Genomic DNA, 25,196 nt, shown 5'->3' on the forward strand with positions numbered 1-25,196 from the left:
TGCTTCCAGGCATTGTAAAACGGCCAAGTTCAACCGGTTTAGGAGTGTCCTTCCTTCTTAGAAGTTCAGAAGTGTCCCTGTAAGGGATTTAAGCTCAGAGAGGTCAGTCTCCTTAACTAGATGGGGATGAATGCCCTGAACACAGTCAGGGAGGTCTACTTGTGGCCCCTCTGATTCAAGGACATGCTGGGTGGTGTGGGTACAAACAGACACCAAGAAGACACTCATTTACAGGCCTGTCAGACTCTTTACAGTTTATAAGGCCCTTTATACTTACTGCTCTTTTATCCTGCCAACAGTCTTGTGAGAGACATATTAGTATCACCCTCCTTTCACATCAAAGGAAGCAGAAGCTTATCAGGGTGACTGACTTGCTGAAGGACTGGCACCCAGGACAGGGACACCTCTGGACACCAAACCCCATGCCTACTACTTTATGGCATGATGGCTCCCAGTGGTTCCTGCCTGCCAGGCTGTCTTCTCTGCCCAGCCGGGAGGGAGGAAGGCTACCAAGCAGTGTGCAGATTCCTGCCAGGGGCAGCTGTCCAGTGTTTCCTGGCAGCAAGGACTGCTTGCCAGATGGGCATGTTCCAGTAGTTCTAGCTCCAGAGCTTAGAAACTGAGTGAGGGATGTCTCTGGGCCGCTGATGCCATGGAGAAAAGGTGAGTTGAGATTCATCACCATGGAATGTGATGCTTGGGTCACGCTGGCTTAGTGGCAAGCTTCTGGAGGGTGAATGTAAACCATGGAACTCCTCTGTGCTTATTGATGACCGGTGGAAGCCCAGAGATGGTGCTGGGGGAATTAGCTACATCCCCTGCTCAAATTACATGCAGCTGTGGGTGTTTTTTTCTCTCCTGAGTCCTTTACTTTCTTATTTATTTAATTTCCTATTTAATATTTCATTTAGCAGTCTGTATTCATATCCTGTATTATGTTGTGTGCTAGTCAAAAACACAGGACCTTTGGGCTAGGATTTGATGGGAGAAGGGGTGTGGAACCCCTGATTTATTTCCAGTCTTACTTGGCTATTTTGCTGTGTGTGGAACATAACCCCACAGATAAAGGGGTCAACTGTATAATGTAAACCTCACTGAACTATATTCTTGTAAAGCTGCCAAGTGGGGCTGCAAATGCAGAGATAAGCTAAGTGCCCCAGCCCTCCCGTGCCTTGGCACTCTGAGAAATGCCAGGACTGGACTGCAGAGCAAGCAGACTAGCATCTCCAGGACTTTGCGCAGCCACTGGTATTTTTTAAGCCCCCCAGGTGGTTCTAATGTGTAGGCAAGGTTGACAACACTGGTACACTTTCTTGCTGGCAGTGAGAGGGAGGCAGCCTGGTGGGGCACAGCCATCTGTGTCTTCAAGATGGAAAAGAAGTGCTCAGGAGAAGTAAAAGCATTCCTGGTACAGAGAGAAGCAGGAACTTTTTCCTGAAAGTCTCCATTTAAGAGCAAGTTTGAGGCTGTCTCTTGAAATGACCCCCATCGAAAGTACAATTTGATAGCCACATTTCAGCTGGGCTCAGGGTGCTGATAGGAGGTCTGTGGTCTGAGGCATCCTGGGGTCTGCACAGCCGGCTTCCCAAATGGGGGGAACTTTGGACCCCTGAAAAAATAACCAGTGACTCCTGACTAGTCGTCAAATTAAGAGATAGATGCTGTCATTTTATGTTTTTATTTATTTTTTATTTTTTATGCCTACAGCACCTTGTCTTCCTAGGTGGTCTCTCGTCCAGGTACCAACCAGGCCTGAGTCTGCTTAGCTTCCGAGATCAGACGGGTTTGGGCTTGTTCAGGGTAGCATGGCTGTAGATGATGCTGTCACTTTAGATCAGGGCTTCACACCTCATTCAAAACCCAATACCCCCTTGTCATATTTTAAAACACCCCTTTTAAAATTCTGAAATAATATAATAAAACTTGCCTACAACAAAATTTCCAAATAGTCAATATAATAGCTAGTTGTAAAGAATAAACGAAAATAATTTGTATTAAAAAAAAAGTGTGGATTTCAGTGTGTGACTGCTTGGGCAGAGTTAAACTGGAACTGAGTAAGGTCACCAAAACTGGAACTGAGTAAGGTCACCAAATGCTTTATGTGGACTGACTGTAGGACAGCATGGTGGGACAGCTCTAGTGCAGCCTGGAACAAATGAGTCCTATTCAGTCAGATGAGTGACTCCTGGTCAAGGTCTAAATGATAGTCAAAGACCAGTCCTTTTTGTTTTCCCAGTAAGTGCATCCCTGGAAAATGTAGTATATGTGAAAAGTGGCCAACTATACATATTTTATATAAGTGTAGGATATGGTTAGGTGCTAGGGTCCAAAATTATAAATGATGTTTTCCATTGGCATGAAAGTCTGAGGTAACAAGTCATGCAGGACAAGGGACACATCCTTACTGGGCAGAACTGCCTTGCATTGTCCCAGAAATCTAGCACCCCTGGCCTCCACCATTAGATACATTGCTGTGATCACCCAAAACATCCTCTTCCCACATTTTCCCAAATGCTCCTGCAGGGGCCATGCGGGCCCTTGGAGAACCATTGCTTTCCTGGCATCACTCGGTAGGAAGTGAGTAAAGCACTAATGCACATATGTGCCCTGAAGAAGCAGGGCACCCATGGGGTGTAAGCTAGCTGTCCAGAGAGCATGCATGTTAACTGTTAAAGCATTGTGGCGGTGGGGATAGAAATCAGAACAGTGGGTGCTGTGTGCAGTGGACAGTGACTACTAAGGGACACAAGGGAACTTGAAGGGGGATGGGAATGATCTATATCTTGATGGAGTATTTCTGGTATATACAGTTGTCACAGTTAATGGAATTTTATACTTAGGATTTGTTGTGTGTTTCACTTTTTCTTTCAATAAAAAAGCCTGTAGACGTGAAAACAGTTAAAAATTCTTGTGGAGAATGCCTGGTCCTCTGAGACTCCACCTGTAGATTCTACTGTTATTACCTGACTGGAAGGCAGTGCTCAGGGACACACTGTCTCTCAAAGTCAATTTCGACAAGTCTTGTGTGGTAGGACTCAGTGTCATAGCCTTTGGCAAGTGCCTCGATTGGAACTGTGCTGGAGGGATGAAGGAAGGCAGAAAGGGCAAGGCAGAGCATTTAAAAGGGGACAAGGGACAGGAGACCAGAACCATTCCCCTCTCTGAGTCTGGTTTGTGTCGTCCAGGGGGTTCGTAGGGACAAAACGGAGACCTCGTTAAATATCAGTCTAGCGGTCAAGAGGCTTCGGTCTGGCCCATATCTGTCCTTAGCCCTCTTGTGACAGTAATCACATCCCTCTGTGCTTTGTCTTCCCCTTTGCCCTGAAAACCCACCAATCTGGCAGCTTCATGCCTTGTAATAGCTGAACAGCACCACCTAAAATCTCTGTTGCTCTCTTTCTTTGCCTTATCTTTATATCCTGAACATGAGATCCTTTGATGATTAAAAAATGTTCCTTGCCTCATTTGTACAGGTAAAGAAGCCACGTAAAACTATTGCGAGCTAGGCTTTTGTATCCACCCACCGATAGGAGGATGGCCAAACTGTCAGTGTTTCTTGGACTTTTTGAGATGTTGAGTGTTTCCGTTGCCTCTGTCGTGGGGCGGTTTTGTTTGGTCATAGTTGTGTAAATAAAACTTTTTCTCAGGGGAAAATCTGTGAGAGCCATGCTGAATGCACAGGTGAGTTTTAGGATGTCTGTGTGGGGTGGAGTGTGTGTCGCTCATCTCTGCAGGACAAAAATGGCTGTGTCACATTTAGAGACCCCTCTGGGGTCACTTCCATGTTTTCCTTCCATGTCTTGAGTGGGGAACCATCCTGGGGGGATCTCCTGAGTAATTAGGTTGCTCTGTCTGTCCCCATAGGGGTGAGGGCTTCCATTTTGCATGATTGTGACTCTGGGTGTTCACGGGGCTCGGTGCCTCTCAGATTTTCCCACCAAAAGAGTCCTCTTGGGAAATGGAAAGTAAATGCTCAACCCAGTATGCCAAAGTGGCTCACCTTAAGAGTTATTGATGCCTCACGTTTCAACTGTTGGGGGTTTTCCTTTCCGCTTCATAGTATAGCCATATTTTCTCTAATTTGAAAATAATAACTCCTCCCAGAAAATATTTTGGTAAAATCAATACCCTAGGAAGATGAATTTTGAGTTTCTCAACTGTTTACAGCATCTCCTTGGGGGTTTGTGGAACAAGGACTTGCGCGAATACAGAATTCCCAAGTATTTTCCACAACTGTGTGGTTCTGTGGCTTTATAAGTAAGTTCCTTTATACTTCATCTTCAAAACTGATATTTTTGGTCTTGACAAAGTGGGAAATTATTTAATAGCTGTTTGAATCCTTGTAATAGGAGGTCATAATTATAGATTTTATTTTAATAGCATAACCCATTCCCCATACATGTTTCCACTGGTTCTCAATAGAACATGGAAGTTGTGATATTTCAGGAGCTAAAGAACCTGCTTTAGTCCTTGCTTTTTCCAGGCACTCATCCACAGTCATTTCTCAGCTATAGTCAATTGGTTGGAGCCTACTTCTCTTCATATTTCTTCATCATGCCAAATATGCATATACACTCATGTTGATTCACGTTCAGGAGGGGAAGCTGTAGTAAACGATGCTGCGAACGTATTTATGAGGCCCTCAGTTGTCACAAGTGGACCATGGAAAGTACCATCAGGATTTCCTTTTCAATTGCAGAAGTGAGGCCCTGCTACTTCCGGTCCCTGGAAGAACAAGGATTCACCTCATGACATCTTTTCTCTTTTTCTGGGTTTCTGTAGAGTTTCCCGCAGAACTTCCCTTAAACCCAGACCCTGGAGGGTTCTGCTCTGCTTCTCAGCCAGCCACATGCCTTGCCATGGCCGATGCTGTATAGGGGGGATGGACGTGGACATGTGGATTGGAGTGTCTACTCGAGTGCATGCTCAGAACCCCTCAAAATATGGGATGGAGCTGGGGGCTGGCTGGGGAGTCAGGTTTGGGGTTTAATGTAGGTAAAAACAGTGTAAGACACACCAAGGGCTGCTCTGTGTATATGCTGTGTTGACGGTGCATCCTGTGCTCAGATGCTGCCCCCAGCACCGGGTGCCTCTGCTGCCACTCTCCCCAGAAGTGGAGCCACAGCGCGAGTGCATCCTCATGATGTCTGGGGCGTGTCTGATGCGTGCCACCTCTGTCCAGCGCCTGGCTTCTGTCCTGGAAGGCAAGATCCACAATGTGGGGGAATTCCTCAGGAACAAGAAGGAAATTCCTCAAGAATAAAAAGGCATTTATTAATAGATACTACGTGGCCACGAGTAGGAACAAATGCCCCTCCCCCTGCACTGGGGTCCTGGGTCTTGAAACTGCCTAGGTTCTTGTGACAACCCCTCAGTCCCCCTGCTATCACTTTTCTTGTGTCTGCCATGGGTATGGAATTTCTTGCAGAGTGAGAGGGTGGCGCTATAGATTAAGTCAGTCCTTCCTGAAGGAAGCTTCTGTTGGGAGCCAGTATGTTCCTTGTTAATTCTTATACTTAATCTCTGCTTTTGTAATTTAGTTCACATTGAAATTTCTCATTCTCGGTCTGGTAGGAAGTTGCTTCATGCCTCAAATGTGCGTTTTCATTTTATCTTTAATAAACAAGTAGTTTTATATATAAGTTCTATGTGCCACATAGTTATGTTGTTATATACTGATATTCCTAAATATGTCATAATTGCCAAAAAAGCAGTGGGAGCTACACTTGGGTAGTTAGTTCATCATGGCCAGCTTTTTCGTGTGATTGTCATAGAAAGCCATACGTCCTGTTTTCACACCTGCCCCCCCACTGACTGCCACAGGTTGGGTGGGTTGGGCTCAGTACCTTGCTGCAGGGATCCTTTTTGGCAGCAGGGACCAGTGCTCCTATGATAATCCTTCCTGAAGATCTGAGGTGGAGCCAATGCTAGTGCTGGGGAGCTGCTGCAAATACAGATGAAGCTTAACTCACTTGCCTGCCGCTTACCTCCTGCTGTGCAGCCTGGTTCCAAACAGGCCACAGATGAGGGATTGGGGACCCTTGCCTTGGTGTAGCTCCTGGCCTCTGCCCATCAGCTGGAAGCTGCTCTGAGGGTGTTAGGAGTCTGAAAATTCCATGGGTCACATAGGCATCGCTGCACATCAGGCAGGAGAGGGGAGCAGTGTGTTAGAACTGGTTACTTTTTTGGGGCTTTAATTCTTTCCCCTTCCTTAATCCTTTTATTTTATGTGGAAAATTCATCTGAAAAAAACCACAGTGGTATAAATCTGTGACTTTTTATGATTGTCGATATTTTCTAAAAGCATATTTTGAATTTTACTATAAATCCGTTTCAAAAGTCACTGTGGACTTCATTGAGTTGCTTCTGAAGAAGGGATGTTTTACATACACGGTATTTCTCTGACATTAGTAGCTTCTGCCTCCAGTCCTGTTCCCCCTGCTCTCTCCTTCAGAGACTCCTGGCCTCTGGCCCCAGGCCCTTTGTCTGCCTCCTTTAGTTTTTTGCTTTCTCTGGTATGATTCCTGGCCATCTCCAGATCCCCAAAATGGTTCCCCTTGCACTTCCGCTCTTTGACTTACACTTAGGACCCATATTCCGTCCTTGGCCCCCTTGATTCTAGGCCAGGTTTTTGTCCCTATGTAGTCTCATGCAAAGATGGGGGTTGGTGGGCTCCGCCCTCCCTTCCTACCTTATTCCTCCCTCCCTCCCTTCTTTTCTTCTTTCTTTCTTTTTCTATTTATTGAGCTCTTACCACATTCAAGATATGTAAAATGGGACTCTTCTCACAAGAGTGTGGGTGAGGTGAGACTGCCCTGTACCTTTTACCCCTGGCCCAGGGAGGGAAGACCAGCAACAGGGGAGCCCCCATTCAGTGCTGCCAGAGGCAGAACCTTTGTGACTTGGTGCTCCTGGCTCTGGAGGGAGGGGGCGTCCATAGGTGACTCTTGGAGAGGCTTCTGAAAAGAGTACTTTCAGAGCTGGTCATGGTCATGGGATGGGTAGAATTGAATAACAGTCCCAGAAACGCCAGAGAGGCCCCACGGAGACAGAATGGCACAGTATGTACGGATGGGCAAGGAGAAGGGCCTGGAAGGCAACGGTGAGTTGGAAGGTGAAGGCAGGAGGATGGGCGGGGGTGACTTCAACCCAGGGAGTCAAGGAAGAGGAAGGTGGGTTGGGCCAGGTGCTGTGGAGCTGCTCAGTAAGATGGAGCCTGAGGGCCCTTTGCTTGTGGTGGCCTGGCCAGTGCATTTAAGAGGAGCGGTCAGCACAGGCGGCAGCCGGTGGCGTATGGGAAGTGGAAGAAATGAGTGTAAAAATTTTTTAGAAGTTTCTGGGGCAAAGAGGAAGAGGGAAAGTGAAGTGGTTAGGGGGACATGGGGTGTCAACTCCTCTGCAAACAAATTCATTCCTCCTGCCCATCCTCCCCCTCCTCTGACCTATTAATTTCTCTGACATTCTCCATGTAATTCCCATCAGCTGCAGTCATTGCTGGGACATACGACGGGAGACTGGGGTGATGCTGTGCAGGGAATAGGAATAGGGGGATCACAGAGTCGTCTCTTGATTCTGTGGTGTTTTGATTTATGTTGAAAAGCCCCTGTGCCTCTGGCACCTTAATATTATGCTGTGTCCTTTCTCCAATGTCTAAAGTGAATAATAAGGTGGTATTTAGTGCATTTAGTCTAAACAAAATGTTTGGCGTTGAGTTAGGCTGTTTTATGAATTGGGCTTTAAAAGGGCTTATGCTTCGACCTTCAGAGTTTTCAAAGGCTTAAGGAAATGATTATATGATATTCCAAAGTACTACAAGTAAACTGGAGAAGCAGAGAATGAATGGCGAAATGTCTACAGGACATAACAGAAGGCAGCCACAGCTCAGCCTTTTCGAAGTTATTTCAAATTATGTAATCTGCATTGCAGGTATAGTCATACGCTTGGTATAAGAAAAGCTGAGGACTGAGAGTGTACAGGTTCTCAGAAAGGGCCTGTTCATTTTGTTCTTGCATCTTGTGCATTTCTCTGAGCTTTATTCTCCAAGCACTTTAGGCTGTAAGTTCTCCAGAGGTGATTTAATTAATTTCTGCATCTCTGTGTCTAGCAAAATGCCAGGTACGGTGTTTAACCAATTGCCGGTGGTTGCAAGCTCTTCGTAGCCCTCACTCTGTGATTTGATTTTCTGAAACTGTGGATCATATCCTCCTTAAATGTATGACTCATTTTTGTAAGCTTGTTTTTTTTTTTTTTTGACACCTCTTGAGAAGTGTGTGGCATTGGTGCCTTTAAATTCTTTCATTCAAACTTATGCTCATGTCCACTCTTCCTTCCTCAGGTAGACGCGCCCCTTAAAGATGGTGACTCTCTCCTGAGCAGCAGGATCACTCGCTACAAGAAAAGACCTTCTCTGAGGTAATAGGGCTGGGTTGCCCCAGTGGCCCGCCGGCCTGTTCTCATAAACAGTTCAGTCCCGCACCCTCAAATTCAAGTGGTCCTGGAATACCTCCCATTGTATACAGAATGTTTTATTTTTTGGTATCTTTTTCTTTGGGACAGCTGCATGGTTTTATCAGATTTCCGAAGTGGTCTGCGACCTCATAGAGTCACTGCTCATCCCCTTTTCCAGGGTCACCTCCTCTAAAGGTATAGCCATGACCTGGGTGGTGATGGCCCCCAGTTCGGTGTCTATGCTCTCTCTAATTCCAACACATTCCAGGTCCTGCTTAACTTTCACTTAACTTTGACCTCACACTCCATTCAGTTGGAGGCAACACTGCTCACCTACTCCCAGGAGGCCCAGGTCCCGTGGTGCTGTGAGTAACACCCTCTAGGCATCTGCTCGGGCTGTTTGTGGAGGCCAGAACCTGCCTTCTTTACCTAGACCTGCCCTACACTGGACCCCACTCTAGAGAATCAGGGCTGGTGGGTCCCTGACCCGCTCAGTCACCCTTTCTCAAACTTGTCTCCCAGGGGTCCCCACTCGAGAGAATCAGGGCTCAGTCACCCTTTCTCAAACTTGTCTCCCAGGGGGTCTCAGAGATGCCTTGTTTCTGTCTGTTCTTCACTGCTTGCTGGTTCACACCCACATCCTCTTTCATCTGGACATTGAGGAAGCTCGTTCTCCCCGCCTCCCCTCTTGTCTCTAGTTTATATTCCATACAGATGCCAAAACTTCTGTAAAGCATGAAAATCTGATCGTACCCCACACAAAACTTTAAAGTGATTTTTTGGCCACCTGCAAAGTGCAGTCCCAATATCTCAGCAAGACTCTTCCTGTGTTGAGCTCTGTTACCCTCTCCAGCTTTGCCTTGTGGCACCCCACCTTTGGGTTATGCTCCAAAAATGACGGTGCTGCTCTCCTCCATGCCCTCCCCACCACCCACCATCTCTCCAGAAGCCTCCTCCAGGCCAAGTCAGGGCCCTGCTCCCTCATGCCCTAGGCGTTTCTCTCCCCATGGACACCCCCGCATCACAGGATAACTCCCTGCTGGCTGATAAGCTCCTTGAACCAGGCCCTGGGTCTCCATTCTTAGTTTTGTTCCCAGGGCCATGTGTAGATACAGGCATAGAGTAGATAGTCAATACACAATAATGAATTTGGCAGAGAATGGAAAAAGAAATGAACGACTGTCTGAAAACATTTTCCTGAAATTTCTATTTGTTACCAGAGCATGGGGTGATTTATAATGGCTAACATTTGAGTGTGACCATTTGCCAAACAATGTTCTCAGCCCTCCACAGGTGACGAGTCATTTGAGATTTTTGACAACTGTCGGTGAATGCTGTGATCGTTGTCCCCATTTTGTCAAATGGGGGCACTGAGGCATGGAGGCTGAGTGCCAGCAGGGCGGGTATGTGGACGATACCTTGTGATCACATGTGGCCTGGTGCCTGAACTGTGACCACCTTGAGGAACACGTTCTCTTTTGATATTTTGTTTATTTAAATTTTTGTACCATTTTTATCTCTGGCAGTAGCACTGTGCCTGTCATACAGTAGACCAGGCTTTCTACTCCTGGCAGTGTGAGGGCTGGTTGGGTTTGGCTTCACGCTTGGAATTTCTGTGTTGTTTGGGTCATAACGAGCTTTGTGTTGGTGTCTGCTGGGAGTGTGGTCTATTTAGTCTTGGGGTCCATCTTCCTATTTTTCCTTTCTTCTGTCCTCATTCTCTTAGGTCATTGCAACACCTCCTTTCCCTCACCCCCATTCCATAACCTGGAATGGATCCCCCAGCCCTAGGGTCTGATATGGATTCAAAGGATCCCCCTCTGGGGGAAGGGGCCACTCCTACACCCCTGCATTTTCTCCAGGACAGTTCTGAGGCAGACAAAGTAAAACCTGGACCCATGGGCTTGGCTCCTGGGTTTTATAGACTGTTAGAGCAGGAGGTCATCTGACTCATTGCCCACCTGTACAGATGCAGAAACTGAGGCCCAGGGAGGAGTCGTGTCCAAGACCATACTGTCCTGTACCAGCAGGCCCTGGGCCTTGGGCTTGCAGTTATTAAACGTTCTTTGCTCACAGTTACTTTGAGATTTTATCTCAATATATGCTCTGTATAAATCCAGGCTAGCATCTTCCTTTTCTTTCCCTCGGCCTAGTCATCAAACAAGCCACATCTTATAACTAAGTGAACTAACAGCTGGCGGTGTTTGCTTGGTTGATAGTGCCTTCATTTGGTTTCTGACAAATTAACGTAAGTAATTGATTAGCCTGGAACTGGAATTTGGGAAATATTTTAACCATTTATTTTTTATTTCTCTAGCAGAGAGACTTAAAACACACATCCTCACAGTTACGGAAAGAGCTGATATGCTAGGCTGTAAGGCATCAAAGCCTTGTATCTTATTTTAATAATCTGAATATAGTTTAAAGATATATATGGTAATAATACTATTAATCTAGGCTAATTTGGGAGGAGGCCAATGTACGTGAGTAAAATGTCAGAATTACAGGACGGGTAGGGAATGCAGTCTTACTGCTCCAAGGTGGGTTTCAAGGCTTGAGCCAGGCACATGGTTCGTTGGCCTCATGCTGGGGGCAAACTGAGGAGAATCTGAGTGGGGCATCTCTCATGCTTGGAGTTGTTTCCTGCATTTATTTAAAAAGCACATTATAACATTTTTAAAATACCTTTTATTACCACTTCTTAAATAGAATGTTTTTCAGCTACTATTCAAATGATTGCATGTCATTAGACCCTAAATTAGATGTCTTGGTTAAAATATTTTGTGTTTGCAATTAACTTATACCTACAGATAAGAATATAGGTGAATTTAATCTCCTGTAAAAATCAAAAGGCAGTTTTTTTTTAAAGCATGGAATGATCAAAGTATGGTCTTCTCTGGACATTGCTACTGAGGTTGGGTAAAAGACAGCTATTTCTTTTGTTTCTTTTTCCCATTCATTTTTTGAGATCTGGGTTCCAAGCACAGTGCTGGATGCTGTGGGTGCCATGTTTCCTGCCCTCTTGAGGCTTCCTGTCCTGGGGTAACTGCAGTAAAATGTACTAAAGGCTGTGACTGGCATGAGCACAGATTGCCCCGGGGGCCCAGAGGAGGAAGACCTATCCAGACAAGGGGTTTGGGGGCTCCTTGGGCAGACTAGGAGGAGAGCGACCTGGCCTGAGACCAGAACGCTATAGGAGGTGGCCAGGTAAAGAGCACAGGGAATCATGAAGGACAAGGCTCTGAGACTAGAGAGCAGGGCAATGACTTATGGACTGGTGTGGGGGAGGAGATGGGAGCTTGAGTCTGGAGAGGTAAGGTGGAGCCTCTGCACAAAAACCTGTGTGCTTTGCTAAGGAGTTTGGACTTCCTAACATGAATAAAATGTCAGAATTACAGGACAGGTAAGGAATGTGGAAACCGAGGCCCAGGGAGCCAACAAAGGTGTTTTGAGCAGACAGCTTGGTAATTATGAGTTTTAGGCCCTCTGGCATGAATGGAAGCAGTAAATCCAGAGGGAGAGAGGCCAGTAGGGAGCCTGTAGCTATAATTAATCCAGGCAGGAGCTGATGATTGCTTTGGCTACAGCGGTGTCAGCAGCGGGCGTGAGTGAACTGGGTCAGCCTGATGGTGTGAGGAGGCAGACTATTGCAAGGCCTATGTGGAGCAGTGCTATGCCCCCATGGCACTGGGAAGCAGATCTGGTGGGGAGAGACGGTTTACTTTGGGGCCTGTTGAGTTTGCGGTATTCGTGAGCCCTCAGATAGATAGATTTGTGCCAAAGTTTCCTGGAGATTCCATACTGGAACTTATTGTACATGATCGTTAGATCCCATTCAGGAACCCTAATGGTAAGGAAAAATCAGAGAGGAAAAGAAGTTGTACTGAACATTACCTCCATTTGGGCTGGGGAAGTTGAGGACAGTAGGCACAATTGAATTTTTCTTTTCTTTTTTGCATTCAATTGCTATGATTTTAGTGATGTTGTTTTTGTAGATAAGGCGATGGTATAGTTTCCTTCCAGCACGAATCAAATACTTATTCAGATTACACCCCCTGCCATGTATGTGGACAATGCATTATGTAATTAAAATAATGAGTTATCAAGGACTCAGTTTAATACGTAGCCCTGTTGCTGCGTGATACCTATTACAGTGGATGCTATGTTGGTATGGCCTTCTAAACCTCTCAGGGGCGCTGTGGAGGTTTTATCGCTATGTAATTAAAATAATGAGTTACCAGGGACTCAGTTTAATATGTAGCCCTGTTGCTGCGTGATACCTATTACAGCGGATGCTATGTTGGTATGGCTTTCTAAACCTCTCAGGGGCGCTGTGGAGGTTTTATTTCAGTTTATTTTTATTTTTATTTATTTTTTTATTGTGATACAATTAATACATGCTCACTGTAGAAATTTTGGGTAGAAAGCTTGAAAGAAGGGCAAAACCACCCAACCATAATAACCAAGCCAATTTTAATATAATGTTATTTCTTTTAGTCTTTTTTTGTGTGCATTTCCATGCAGCTATATCATCTTACACAAATGATTTAGTGTCTTACCTTATAAAATGAAGGTGTCACCTTTGAGCTGGACCTGGAAGTATGAGGAGACTTTTGCAAATGGGTCCCGTTAGTAGAGTGCCTTCCAGGTGGGGAACAAACCCATCTAAGTAGAGGCAAGCTGGTTTAGGGTCTAGTACATAGTCTACTTTGGATATAGCACAGATAAGATTTGGGGGAAATCTAAATGATATTCAAGACTGGAACTGAATATTGGGACAGATGATGAAGTTTTACTGATTTTAAGCTGAGTTTGTCCCCGAGTCTGTTAAAAAAATTCTTTATTCTCCCTCCTCCCCATTTTCTATTCAAAAGCATGATTACATTAATGATGTAAGGGGACAAACCCGTCAGTGTGACTTGGGGGTGAGTATGGGGATAGGTAGGGGGTCATTGTATGTAGTTTTAGAGATTTTCTGGAATAGTGACTTTTGTTTTTCTTCCATTCCTCTGTTTCTCCAGGAGAATATGAAAGTGTTACTCAGGCTTGCTTGTTTCATAGCTCTACTGATTTCTTCTCTGGAGGCTGGTAAGTTAAGCATGTCCTTGTGTTCTTGTCGGCTAAGAAAATCTGTTATTTAGAATACACGAAGTACCTTAGCTAACAGAATCATTTTTGTTACCTGTCTCTGCTGAATCTCCTGGTCACAGAATGGTACTCCTGGATGTTCCTTTCAGCATCTTCACTTTTTATTCTCTTGTTTATAGAATTTGTAAATTGAGGCTTAGTAAAGTTAAGAGCCCAAGGTCATTTCTCTAGTTTCAGAGCAAGAGCTAAAATCTAGGTCTCCATTGTCTAATCCAAGCCTCTTTCCACTGTGTTGCTGATTGAAGAGTATGAGACAGGAAATTCCGGCTTTTTTTAAGAAGACGTGTTAAATGTCTTTATGAACACGCAAATGGAAGCCATCAAGAGACAGTTCTTTGTTCTTTATTTATTCATTTTCTCTCTTCCTCCCTTACTACAAGTGTATTTAGCCCGTACTCTGTGCCAGTCACTAGATGTTGGGGATACAGAAGTGAATAATGCAGACAGCAGTATCTGTCTGAAGGGAGTTTACATTCCACGTGGGGGGTGGGGGAGAGACGATAGATTAGATAAGTAGTTATTAGGTCATATGGTGATCAGTATAGAGCGAAAAATAGCAGGAAAGGAAGGTATAAAGTTTTGAGATTGGGGTGGGCAGAAGGTTAAATTTTTTGCTAGTGTCACTGGAAAAAACCTCACTGAGAAGTTGACTTTTGGGTCAAAACTGGAGGGAGGTATATAGGTTGGGGGTGGGGAAACATTCCAGGCAGCCTGGGTCAAGGCCCTGAGGCCAAGAGTACTAGCATGTTTCAGGAATTAAAACCAGAGTGCTGGAGCGGAGTGAAAGGTGAGAGAGGTGATAAGGGATGAGGTCATTTGGGTAATAATACGTGTCACGTGCAGATATGTTAAATAAGGTGATGTTGGAGAGTTTTCTATTTAATTTAGCAACTAAAAAGTCATAAGTAACCTCGATCAGAACAATTTTGGTGGAGTGGTGGCGCAAATCCCAGATGAATAGAAGAGTATATCCAGCTGAGACCTTACTTAAGGTTTATTCTTTTTTTCGCTACTATTATTGCTGCTGCCACTCCTAGTAGCTAAATACTAGGAGTTCTCACTCTGTGCAGATACTGTGCTAATGCCTAGCCACTTTTATTTCCATTCTTTTTCAGCAGCTCAAGGTTATAATTGACATAACAATAAACCATACGTGTTTAAAGTATACAGTTTGATGTGTTGACATACATATCCATCCCTGAAATCATCATCACGATCAAGATAATGAATTTATATCTCTCATACTCTACAGTTTCTTTTTGATCTTTTTCCTATAGTGTATGGCTACTGAAGTCTCTGCTTGTCATCTGACGATTGGTCAGAGATTGCCTTAGATTATTGGACCCAAAAGTCCCCTGCCCTTTGCTGAGGGGTCTATGTGTGTTGGGGTATGCCTTCAACACTTAGGCTATTCACAACTAGGCCTCAGCCTTCACTGCCTGCCCATATATGACTTCAAGTTCATTCATATTTAAGAGACTGGTGCCTTCTCTGGTCTTTCCTGGGCATGTACACAGCCTCATATACATGTGTGCTCTTCTGTATTACCCAGGAATATAGTAGAGCTTTTCAAATCCTCCTATGGACATTTAGTTTCTCAGATCTTACTTTTTCTTAGACCAGATGGTACCGCAGCTTCAGGCAGCTGCAGTGTTAAACGGTTGCCACTGATTTTTTTAACAGACACTCCAAGGATAGGGCTTTCTTATAGAGCTCTGAGTCGGGACAATAACACCAATAACACCACCACTTTGTGTGACATTTCCAGGGAGCTGCCAATCAGGTGAAATTATGGCAATGCTTGGGAATGAGACTTTGTGAGAAGCTCCAGACAGGTCTGCTCTTGCTGGGTTTAACAACTCCCATGTATGTAAGGCTGCTGGTTTTCAAGGCTATAGTAGAGCTGAGAAGATGGGGGAATGAGAGTAATAAATGGTGTGATTGTTATAAGCCTTTGATTTTGAAACAAAAAATTTCCAAGCTTTTTATTGTTTTTATAAAGTGAGTTTTTGGAGAACTTTCCTCTGCCATTCTGGAAATCTTGTATCAGAAGTTTTTTTGTTTTGTTTTTGTTTTCATTTTTGCATAAGGTTATTCAATTTATTGAAAAGACTATCTTTTCTCCACTGAATTACCTTTGTGCCTTTGTAAAAATTAGTTGAATATGTTTGTGTAATTTATTTTTGGGACCTCTATTCTGTTTCAGTGAACTGTTCATCTTTATACCAATGCTACATTGTCTTAATTCCTGTGGCTTTATAATAAATGTTGAAGTAAGGCGGTGTAACTCCTTTGACTTTGTTCTTTTTAAAATTAAAGTTGTTTTGACTAATTCTATATAAGTTTTAGAATCAGCGTGTTCATTTGTATGCAGTCCTGCTCAGATTTTAATTGGAATTGAGTTGAATATAAATCAGTTTGATGTTATTGTAAATGGTATTTAAAAATTCAGTTTTTAATTGTTCTTAGCTAGTATATGGAAACACATTCAATTTTGCATATTTATATTGTATCCTACAACTTATTAATCCTTTTAGGTCTTTTGTAGATTTCATTATATATTCTACATAGGTGATCATGTTGCTTGCAAATAAAGCCATTTTACTTTCTCCTTCAATCTGAATGCCATTTTTTTTTCCTTGCCATAATGGCCACTAATTAGATCTTCCAGTACCATGTTGAACAGAAATGATTAGAGTGGACATCCTTATCTTGCTCCTAGCCTTACTATATATGTAGGTTTCTCGTAGCTCTCCTTTATTAGGTTTAGGAAATTCCTCCTACTCCTAGTTTGCTGAGTTTTTATCAGAAATGGAAGTTGGATTTTGTCAAATGCTTTTTCTGCATCTATTAGATGATTAGGTAGTTTTTCTTTTAAATTCTGTTAATATATAGAACTTCATTGTTTGATTTTTTTTTAATGTGAATCCAACTTTGCATTTTTAGGATGTTATGTACATTATAATGTCTTATCTTTTTTTGATATATTGTAGGATTCAATTTGCTAACCTATTTTAAAGAAATTTTGCATTTACGTTCATAATGAAGATTAGTTTGTGATTTTTTTTTCTTGTAATGCCTTTCTTTGGTTTTGGTGTTAGAGTATAATGCTGACCTCATAGAGTTGGGAAGTGTTATTAACTCTTAATTTTTTGGAAGAGTTTCGGTAAAATTTGTGTTGTTTCTTCCATGAATACACCAGTGAAGCCATCTAGGCCTGAGATTTTCTTTGTTGGAAGGTTTTTAGCTATGAATTCAGTTTCTTTAATATCTATAGGGTTATTCAGGTTATCTATTTCTACTTGAGGGAACTTTTATCATCTGTGCCTTTCAAGGAATTAGCTCCTTTCACATCACTTGTTGAATTTATTGGCATAAAATTATTAAAAATTTTTTATTACTCTTTTAAAATTGTTTTCCCTAGCAATGTCGCTTTTGATCTTGATCAATCTGGCTGGAGATTTTATCAATTTTATTGATTTTCTGAACAAATTGACCTTGGTATCTTTGATTATTCTCTACTTTCTTTTTTTTTTTTGCATTTCATTGATTTTTCTCTTGGATCTGTATTATTTACTTTTGATTACTATGGGCGCAGTTTTTTCTAATTTCTTAAGTGGGAATTGAAGTCATCATTTTTAGTTCTTTTTTCTCATATTGACATTAAGTGCTCTCAGTTTATCTCTAGATACTGTTTCCATTGCATGCCACAATTTTTGACATTTTTTGTCATTCAAATCAAAATACTTTCTAATCTTTCTTTTTATTTCTTCTTTGACTCGTGAGTTTCTTCGTGACTCTTGAGTCGTGTTTTTTAGTTTTCAAATACACTGAGAATTCCCAGATATCTTCCTGTTACTGTTTTTTAATTTAATTGCATTGTCACCAGAGAACATACTTTGTCTAATCTGAATCCTTAATAATGCATTGATTATTGGGTTATGAGCGAGAATATATGATATATCTTGGTAAGTTTGTTGTGTGCACATAAAAAGAATGCGTATTTTACTGTTGTTGGGTAGGATTTTTCTACAAATATCAATTATGCCAAATTGGTTGATATGTCTTCAAATTTTCTGTGTCATTACTGATTATCTGTCTATTTGTTCTACTTGTTCTATCACTTACTGTGAGTAGGATATTGGAATCTCTGACTCTAATTATAGGTTTCTCTATTTCTCCTTGTAGTTCTATCAGTTTTTGCTTCATGTATTTTGAAGCACTCTTAGTGAGAGGGTAAACATTTAGGATTACTATGTACCTCTTGATAAATGACTCCTTTGTCATAGAGAAATGGCCTTTTTTATTCCTGGTAATATTCTTTACTGTAAAATCTACTTTAGCTGATAACAATATAATAACCATTTAAATTTGCTTTTGATTTGTGTTAACATGGTATATCCCCTCCTTCCTTTTTTAGCTTTTAATGTATTTGTGACTTTATATTTAAAGTATGTGTATATATGTGTGTTAGGCAGCGTGCAGTTGGAGCTTTCTTTCTTTATTCAATCCGATCATCTCTGCCTTGCAATTGGGGCGTTTAGACCACTGAAATTTTAATATGATTATTAATATGTTTAGGTTTAATTTTAGGATCATGTTATTTTATTTTCTGTTTGTTCCTTCAATTCTTTGTTATTTTTTTCTTTCTTTCTTTTTTTTTTTGCTGCCTTTTGGATTAATTGAGGATTTTCATGATTTATTTGATCTTTTAGGTTGGCTTATATAGGTAACTGTTTTTGTTTTTTAAGTAACTGCTCTGCGGCTTCCAATATCCCTTTTTAACTTATCACTATTTACTTTTAATCGATCCTATACCATTTTAAAAAATTAAAACAGTATACATCCACTTCTCCCTTCTTGATCTTTAGTTTCCATATATTTTATTGCTTTATATGTTATAAATCTCACAATATGTTTTATTTTTGTTTTGAACATTCAGTTATTTTAAAAGAGATTTAAATAATAAGAAAAATTATTTTATAATTACTCATGTAGTAAACATTTCTGGTGTTATTTATTCCTTTTTGTAGATTCGTTTTTTCATCTGGTATTATTTTCCTTCTTTCTGAAGGACTTCCTTACATTTTTTTGGTAGTGCAGGTCAACTGCTGATGAATTTTTACAGCTTTTATAAATATAAAAAAAAGTCTTTATTTTTCCTTCATTTTTGAGAGATACTTTTACTGATTATAGAAGTCTAGGCTGATTCTTTTCTTTCAGTACTTACCTTTATTCCATTCTCTCCCAGCTTGTTTCTGGCAAGAATGCTGCATCTTTTTATCTTGGTGTAGTTTTCTTCATGTTTCTTTTGCTTAGAGTTTATTGTGACTTGGAAGTCTGTGAGTTTGTCATTTTCATAAAATCTTGCACATATTTCAACTTGTCTTTCTTCAAGTGCTTTTTCTGTTTCACACATCTCTCCTTTTCTTTAGGGATTCATAGCACATGTTTTAAAGTTGTCCTGCAGCTAACTAATGCCTTGTTTATTATTCTGTTACTTTCCTCTCTGTATTTAATTTTGAATAGTTTCTAATGCTCTGTCTTGAACTTTACTCATCTTTTCTTCTGTAATGTTAAAACTGCCATTAATCATATCCAGCATTTTTAAAATAAACATTGTAGTTTTCATCTCTAGAAATTTGGTTTAAGTTTTTTTTTTTTTTAAATCCTCTTTCATGTCTCTTCTCAGCATGTTTGATCTACTATCATAAAGAAATGGAACACCATAGTAATAACTATTTTAATTTTTCCATCTATTATCCATTTCCATCTATTTACCCATTCTATTATCTCTTTCATTTCTGGGTTAGTTTTGATTGACTGATTATTTACTCTTCATTATTGGTTATATTGTCTTACTTCTTTACATGCCTCGTAATTTTTTATTATATACCACACATTGTAGATTCTGTTGTGTTGGGTGCTGGATATTTTTGTATTACTAAAGATGTTTTTGAGCTTTGTTCTGTCACAAGGTTGTTACTTAGAAATAGTTGATCCTTTCAGGTCTTGATTTTAAGCTTTATTAGTCATGATTAGAACATGGTTTCTTCTAGGCCTAATTTGCCCCATATTCAGAGTAGAAACCCTTCTGGGTATTTTACCTGGTGCCCTATTCCAGCTGGTGATAACAATGACTATTCCAGAATTGTGCGTGCTGCGGATATTATTCAATGTAATCTTTTGGCAATTCCTACTCTGGCCTTAGATAGTTTTCTTACGTATTTACACCAATCAATACTCAGGTGAAAACTTAAGGGAGACTCTCTGTAGCCTTCTCTCAATCTCTCTCTCTCTCCCCTCCCCACCACCGCATTCCAGCTAGTGATAACAATGACTATTCCAGAATTGTGTGTGCTGCGGATATTATTCAATGTAATCTTTTGGCAATTCCTACTCTGGCCTTAGATAGTTTTCTTACGTATTTACACCAATCAATACTCAGGTGAAAACTTAAGGGAGACTCTCTGTAGCCTTCTCTCAATCTCTCTCTCTCTCCCCTCCCCACCACCGCCTCTCCCCAGCCCTGTACTCTACCCTGAAAACCCTTGGTTTACCTGGATTCCCAGCTCCATCTCCTATACTCAGAGAAACATTAGGCTTTGCCTACATTTCCTCCTTGCAATGTCATGGCCTAGGCAGTAATTTGGGAAAATTATAGAGCTCACCTCCTTCGTTTTCCATCTTTCTGACATTTCTGTCCTTTGTTCCCTGATGTTCAATGTCTCAAACATTGTTGTTTCATATACTTTGTCCATTTTTTGGTTGTTCAGGTGGAAGGGTATATCCAGTTCCTGATATTCCATATCATACTGAAGCGGGTATCTTTCCTGCTAGATTATTACTAATTTTTAGATGAATTAAGAGAGGATGAGAGGTTAAGGAACTTCTCAAGGGTACACAGGTACTAAGTTATACAACTGGATTTGAGTATAAATCTTTCAGACTTCAAAGATAACACTCTTAATCATATGGCTGTTAAAACTCATATTTAATATGAGTTGATGTATTTAATAATTGATTTGTTTATATGTAGGTATTACATTAAGAAACATTGACAGATTTCTTATAGAAATTGCTTTTCTTTTCTCTCTTTTAAAGATAACTGTGAGAAACGTAAAGAACGAATAGTTTTAGTTTCTTCTGCAAATGAAATTGATGTTCGTTCCTGTCCTCTTAACCCAAATGAAAACAAAGGAACTATAATTTGGTATAAAAATGACAGCAAGACACCTATATCTTCAGAAAGAGACTCCAGGATTCATCAGTATAAAGATAAACTTTGGTTTGTTCCTGCTAAGGTAGAGGATTCAGAACAATACTATTGTGCAGTAAGGTAAGAAAGGAATTAATGTGTTATAAACATGTGTCCTATGGACCCTCAGTAGTTAAAGAAAAATCTTTAAATAGTGCTTAATTCACCTATTTTGATTTATTTTAGAAATTCAACTTACTGCCTCAAAATTGAAATAACTGCAAAGTTTGTACAGCCCGAGCCTAACTTGTGTTACAGTGCAGAAACTATATTTACACAAAGACTACCCATCGCAGGAGATGGACAACTTGTGTGTCCTTATTTGGATTATTTTAAAGACGAATACAATGAGTTCCCCAAAATACAGTGGTATAAGGTAATATTATATTAAGTATGTTGATTTACTTTTCCAGCAAGTAAAATAGCTTTCTGTAGTAAACAATAGTATGAATCTGCAAAGTACTTTTTCATTTGGCATATTGTTTGCTTTTGGGTGGTGAAACTTAATAGGAATTTTTGAAAGAGTTGTAAGACTGCATACATTTAACTTGAAGCTTAACTAAAATCTCACTTTCTATTATTTTAATTTAATTTAATAATGTAGAGTTGAGAAGAGTATAGTAGGAATAAAAGATGTTTAAAGATAAAGCTGAGTATAAATTCAGTTTTTTTAAGAGATAACTATTTATTACAAAGTATACTACTTTGTGTTTTATTAAAAATATCAAGTGGTTCTTAAATAACTTAGTGGTTTCTGCATCTGTCGTAAAAGTGGATTGGCCAGCACTCCATGGAACACATGATGTTTCAGTACCTTTGATGTGCCTTGTTTGTTGGAGTTCATGTGGGGTTTCATCCTGTAGAGCAGAGGTCACCAGCCCTGGGCTGTGGACTGGTACCGATCTGTGGCCTGTTAGGGACTGGGGCACACAGCAGGAGGTGAGCGGCGGGCAAACAAGCAAAGCTTCATGCGTATTTGCAGCCACTCCCCAGCGCTAGCATCACTGCCTCAGTTCCGCCTCAGATCATCAGGCCTGAGATTCTTATAGCAGTCTCTGGTGCCAAAAAGGTTGGGGATCACTGATAAGAAATATAAAATAAATAATAGTGAAGAAAGGAAGTACAGCATTACGAAGAAACTGTACTGTTAATGTTCTTTCCTCAAACGTGTGTTTTGTTGTCGTTGTTGTTTTTGCCAAACAAGTTTTTCATTTGTCTTTGAAATACAAGGCTCATAGGCCTAAAAATTTAATATTTTAAGAGTATAATTATGATTTTTGCTATAAAAATTACAATATTAAAACTTGTATGCAAGGAACCTTTTGTTTCATATGTATGTACATATATGTATGTATATATAATATACATAAAGTGTATATATTATATATATTTTTGCCAAACAAATTTTTCATTTGTCTTTGAAGTACAAGGCTCATAGGCCTAAAAATTTAATATCTTAAGAGTATAATTATGATTTTTGCTATAAAAATGACAATATTAAAACTTGTATGCAAGGAACCTTTTGTTTCATATGTATGTACATATATGTATGTATATATAATATACATAAAGTGTATATATTATATATATTACATACATATAAAATATTGATGTGAACAAATGGAATTTCCTTTGCTGGCAGACTGGGTAAAGTTATTAATTGGTTTGCAATACTTCCTGTCGCTCTAGGACTGCAAACCTCTTCTTCTTGACAAGATAAACTTTATTGGAGAAATAAATAAACTCATCATGAGGAATGTGACTGAAGCGCATAAAGGGAACTATACTTGTCATGCATCCTACACATACTTGGGAAAGCAATATGGTATCACCCGGGTTATAGAACTTATTACTTTAGGTGAGTCACAGTTCCAATCCTCGGAGTTTACATCTGGGAAGACCCAGAGACCACGATTCTAATATTACCCTCCATGGAGGAACAAAAGCCAAGAGAAACTTAATGACTTGCTAAAGGTCACATGGCTTTAGTTAGTTTTCATTGCTAAATGCTATGTCAATGGCTTTCATCCCTGCTTCAGACTCAGTGCTAATTAAACAGACAACTAGGAGGCTTTTTCTTTGGGATGGCTGAAGGTGGTTCTTCTAGAGAGCTCTGGGGCTGTCTCCACCTGGTGTTTGAGGACAAACTGAGCGGCTTCATTTGGGGAATCTGAGTGTCCAGAAGTGAGGATTCTTTGCACGATGGCATGGATGTGAACAAGCTTTGGGATAAGTTACACTCCCAGAATCTACCTCTTCTTGTTCAGTCCCTGTTCACCCAGTTGCTTTACCTCTCCAAGATGGTTTTCTCCTCTGGATGAAGGTGATACAACCTTCCAAGGTTCTTGAGAAGATTAGAGGTCAAGTGTGTGGTTATGTGCCTGGTGCAAAACAGATGAGCAATAAATAGATGTACAATGACTATTCTTGTTAATTTCCTCGAGGCTTTCATTTCTCTTTTAACCATGTTTCATATTAAAAACTATTTGCCAACAAATGAGCTCTTACAGATTACCTGGGGATAGGAAGAATTCTCAACTTTTCTGTAAATATCAGATTTTGTAAGCTTTCAGTACTATACAAAGAGTTACTCTAACCAGGACTTTTAAAGTTAAAGGGATCTCTATTAATAATGATGCTGAGTCAACAAGCGTAAATGGGGATTGTGCCAACGTCATCCAGAATACGATCACCCTGCATCTAGCTGAATTTTCTCAATTCTATAATAATTCATTTTTTTCAAAGTTAATTTTGTTGAATCAAAATTAATTTCTTGCCTGGATCCCATGAGCATCAGTGAACTGTAATTTTCCACACTCTCTGTATCACAACCTTATTGAAGTTTTAGTAGCCTCTTTCTGGCATTGTATAGCTCTGGTTTGTTTTTCATGAAATATAGCAACCAGACCAGCAAATAGAATTTTAGGGGAAACTGGGCATTAGGAAATTTTCCAACAGGTCAAATTTGTTTAAAATCTTCTTCCATCTCCCTTTCTGATCCCTTATGTAGAAATAATATACTTAGTTAGGGGCGAGTTCATTTTATGTTGTCTCCTAAAGGCAGATTCAGAACTATTTACTGAGCATCTACTATGTGCCAGGCACTGTTCTGGGTATATATTAGTGAGCAAAAAAGACAATATTCTGGCCTGATGGAGCTTACTTTTTTTTTTTCTTTTGAATACTTGACATTCAGGTTCAGAGTTTCTCTGTCTTGGTCACACATTAACCCTTGAAGCCAGCCTTCTTGTAAATGAATTCAAGGTTAATTTCTGGAACTCCTTAGTATTTTTTGGCCTGTTTTAATAAATTATGCCAAATAGCTTGATATTCCTTTCTCGAGTCATCGCCGAAGGTACTGAATACAAGCATGTCTAGCATTGGATGGCCCTTCTGGGGAATGCTTCATCCAGGGAAGTACCTTGCCACCACTGCTTGTTTTTCCTGATTTGCTTTAAGAGAGGTGTTTGTCTGGAGACCTAGGTCTTGGTGTTGTGTGTGATATTTGTAGCACCAAACTCCATGGGGTCCGAAGGGCCTGAGCTTAATAGCTTAATAGCGGCCAAGGTTTTGCTGTGGCCATGGTGTCAGCCTCCTCTTTTCGCCTTTTGCCTTCTGTCTCCTGCCATAAATGCTTCAGGCACTCAAATATTGTATAGTGTATTTTGGTATATTTGGCCAAGTGTTGTCATCACCTGAGATTCAGATCTATACGAGACTGAGAAACCCTGTGGATGTTTTTCTTTCAGAGGAATACAAGCCTAAGAGGCCTGTGATTGAGAGTCCAGTTAACGAGACGCTGGAAGTGGTCTTGGGTAAGTGGCCACCAATCAGGAAACACTGAAATTATTATTTTGAACTCCAGATTAAGATAACCTGTACCTTTACTACACATAACCTAAGCTGTTTACTAGACACAACTGTAATTAGAGAGACAGTGGCAAAGATTGTATCTTAAATGTTTCTTGTTATTTCTTGCCCCTTATGGCAGAAATCTAGCCATGTTTGATTTGCCCATCCTTGCTTTCCTATGTATACTTATTACCCATGAATACACCGGCCAGAGGCTAACTTCAACAGGCCTAGAAATGAGAAATGTAATTTATTTGTCAGAGGATGAATTTCTTATGACCACAGCTAAGCTTTTAGGCAGAAGAGTAAGACTACAAGCCAGAAAGATAGTTATCCTGGAGAAATACTTCTGCAAGTTAGTGAACATTTTTTTATTTCAAGAATAAAGAAGTCTTATAAGCATCCAAACCTGTACTGTACTATACAATAGCCACTAGCCATATGTGGTTATATATATATGACCAGTGATTACACTATTAGCACAAATCCA

General features: G+C 40.7%; 1 protein-coding gene across 7 annotated transcripts in view; it reads left to right on the forward strand.

Annotated features, from left to right (window-relative positions):
* IL1R1 (interleukin 1 receptor type 1) overlaps positions 1-25,196 on the forward strand; it is a 58,598-nt gene that overhangs the window by 23,393 nt on the left and 10,009 nt on the right. For 2 of the 7 annotated variants that reach the window (XM_025039095.1, XM_015596293.2), the window contains exons 2-8: positions 8,336-8,412; positions 9,732-9,851; positions 13,470-13,536; positions 20,701-20,935; positions 21,041-21,230; positions 22,544-22,712; positions 24,604-24,669. In XM_025039095.1, coding sequence (XP_024894863.1) covers positions 13,476-13,536; positions 20,701-20,935; positions 21,041-21,230; positions 22,544-22,712; positions 24,604-24,669 — 721 coding nt within the window. In that variant the 5' untranslated portion in view covers positions 8,336-8,412; positions 9,732-9,851; positions 13,470-13,475. The remainder of the gene's footprint in view (positions 1-8,335; positions 8,413-9,731; positions 9,852-13,469; positions 13,537-20,700; positions 20,936-21,040; positions 21,231-22,543; positions 22,713-24,603; positions 24,670-25,196) is intronic. The other 5 variants (XM_015596292.2, XM_006920783.3, XM_015596295.2 and 2 more) reach the window with 3 other exon arrangements.

Source organism: Pteropus alecto, unplaced genomic scaffold (assembly GCF_000325575.1).
Source record: "Pteropus alecto unplaced genomic scaffold, ASM32557v1 scaffold288, whole genome shotgun sequence".
NCBI lineage: Eukaryota > Metazoa > Chordata > Mammalia > Chiroptera > Pteropodidae > Pteropus > Pteropus alecto.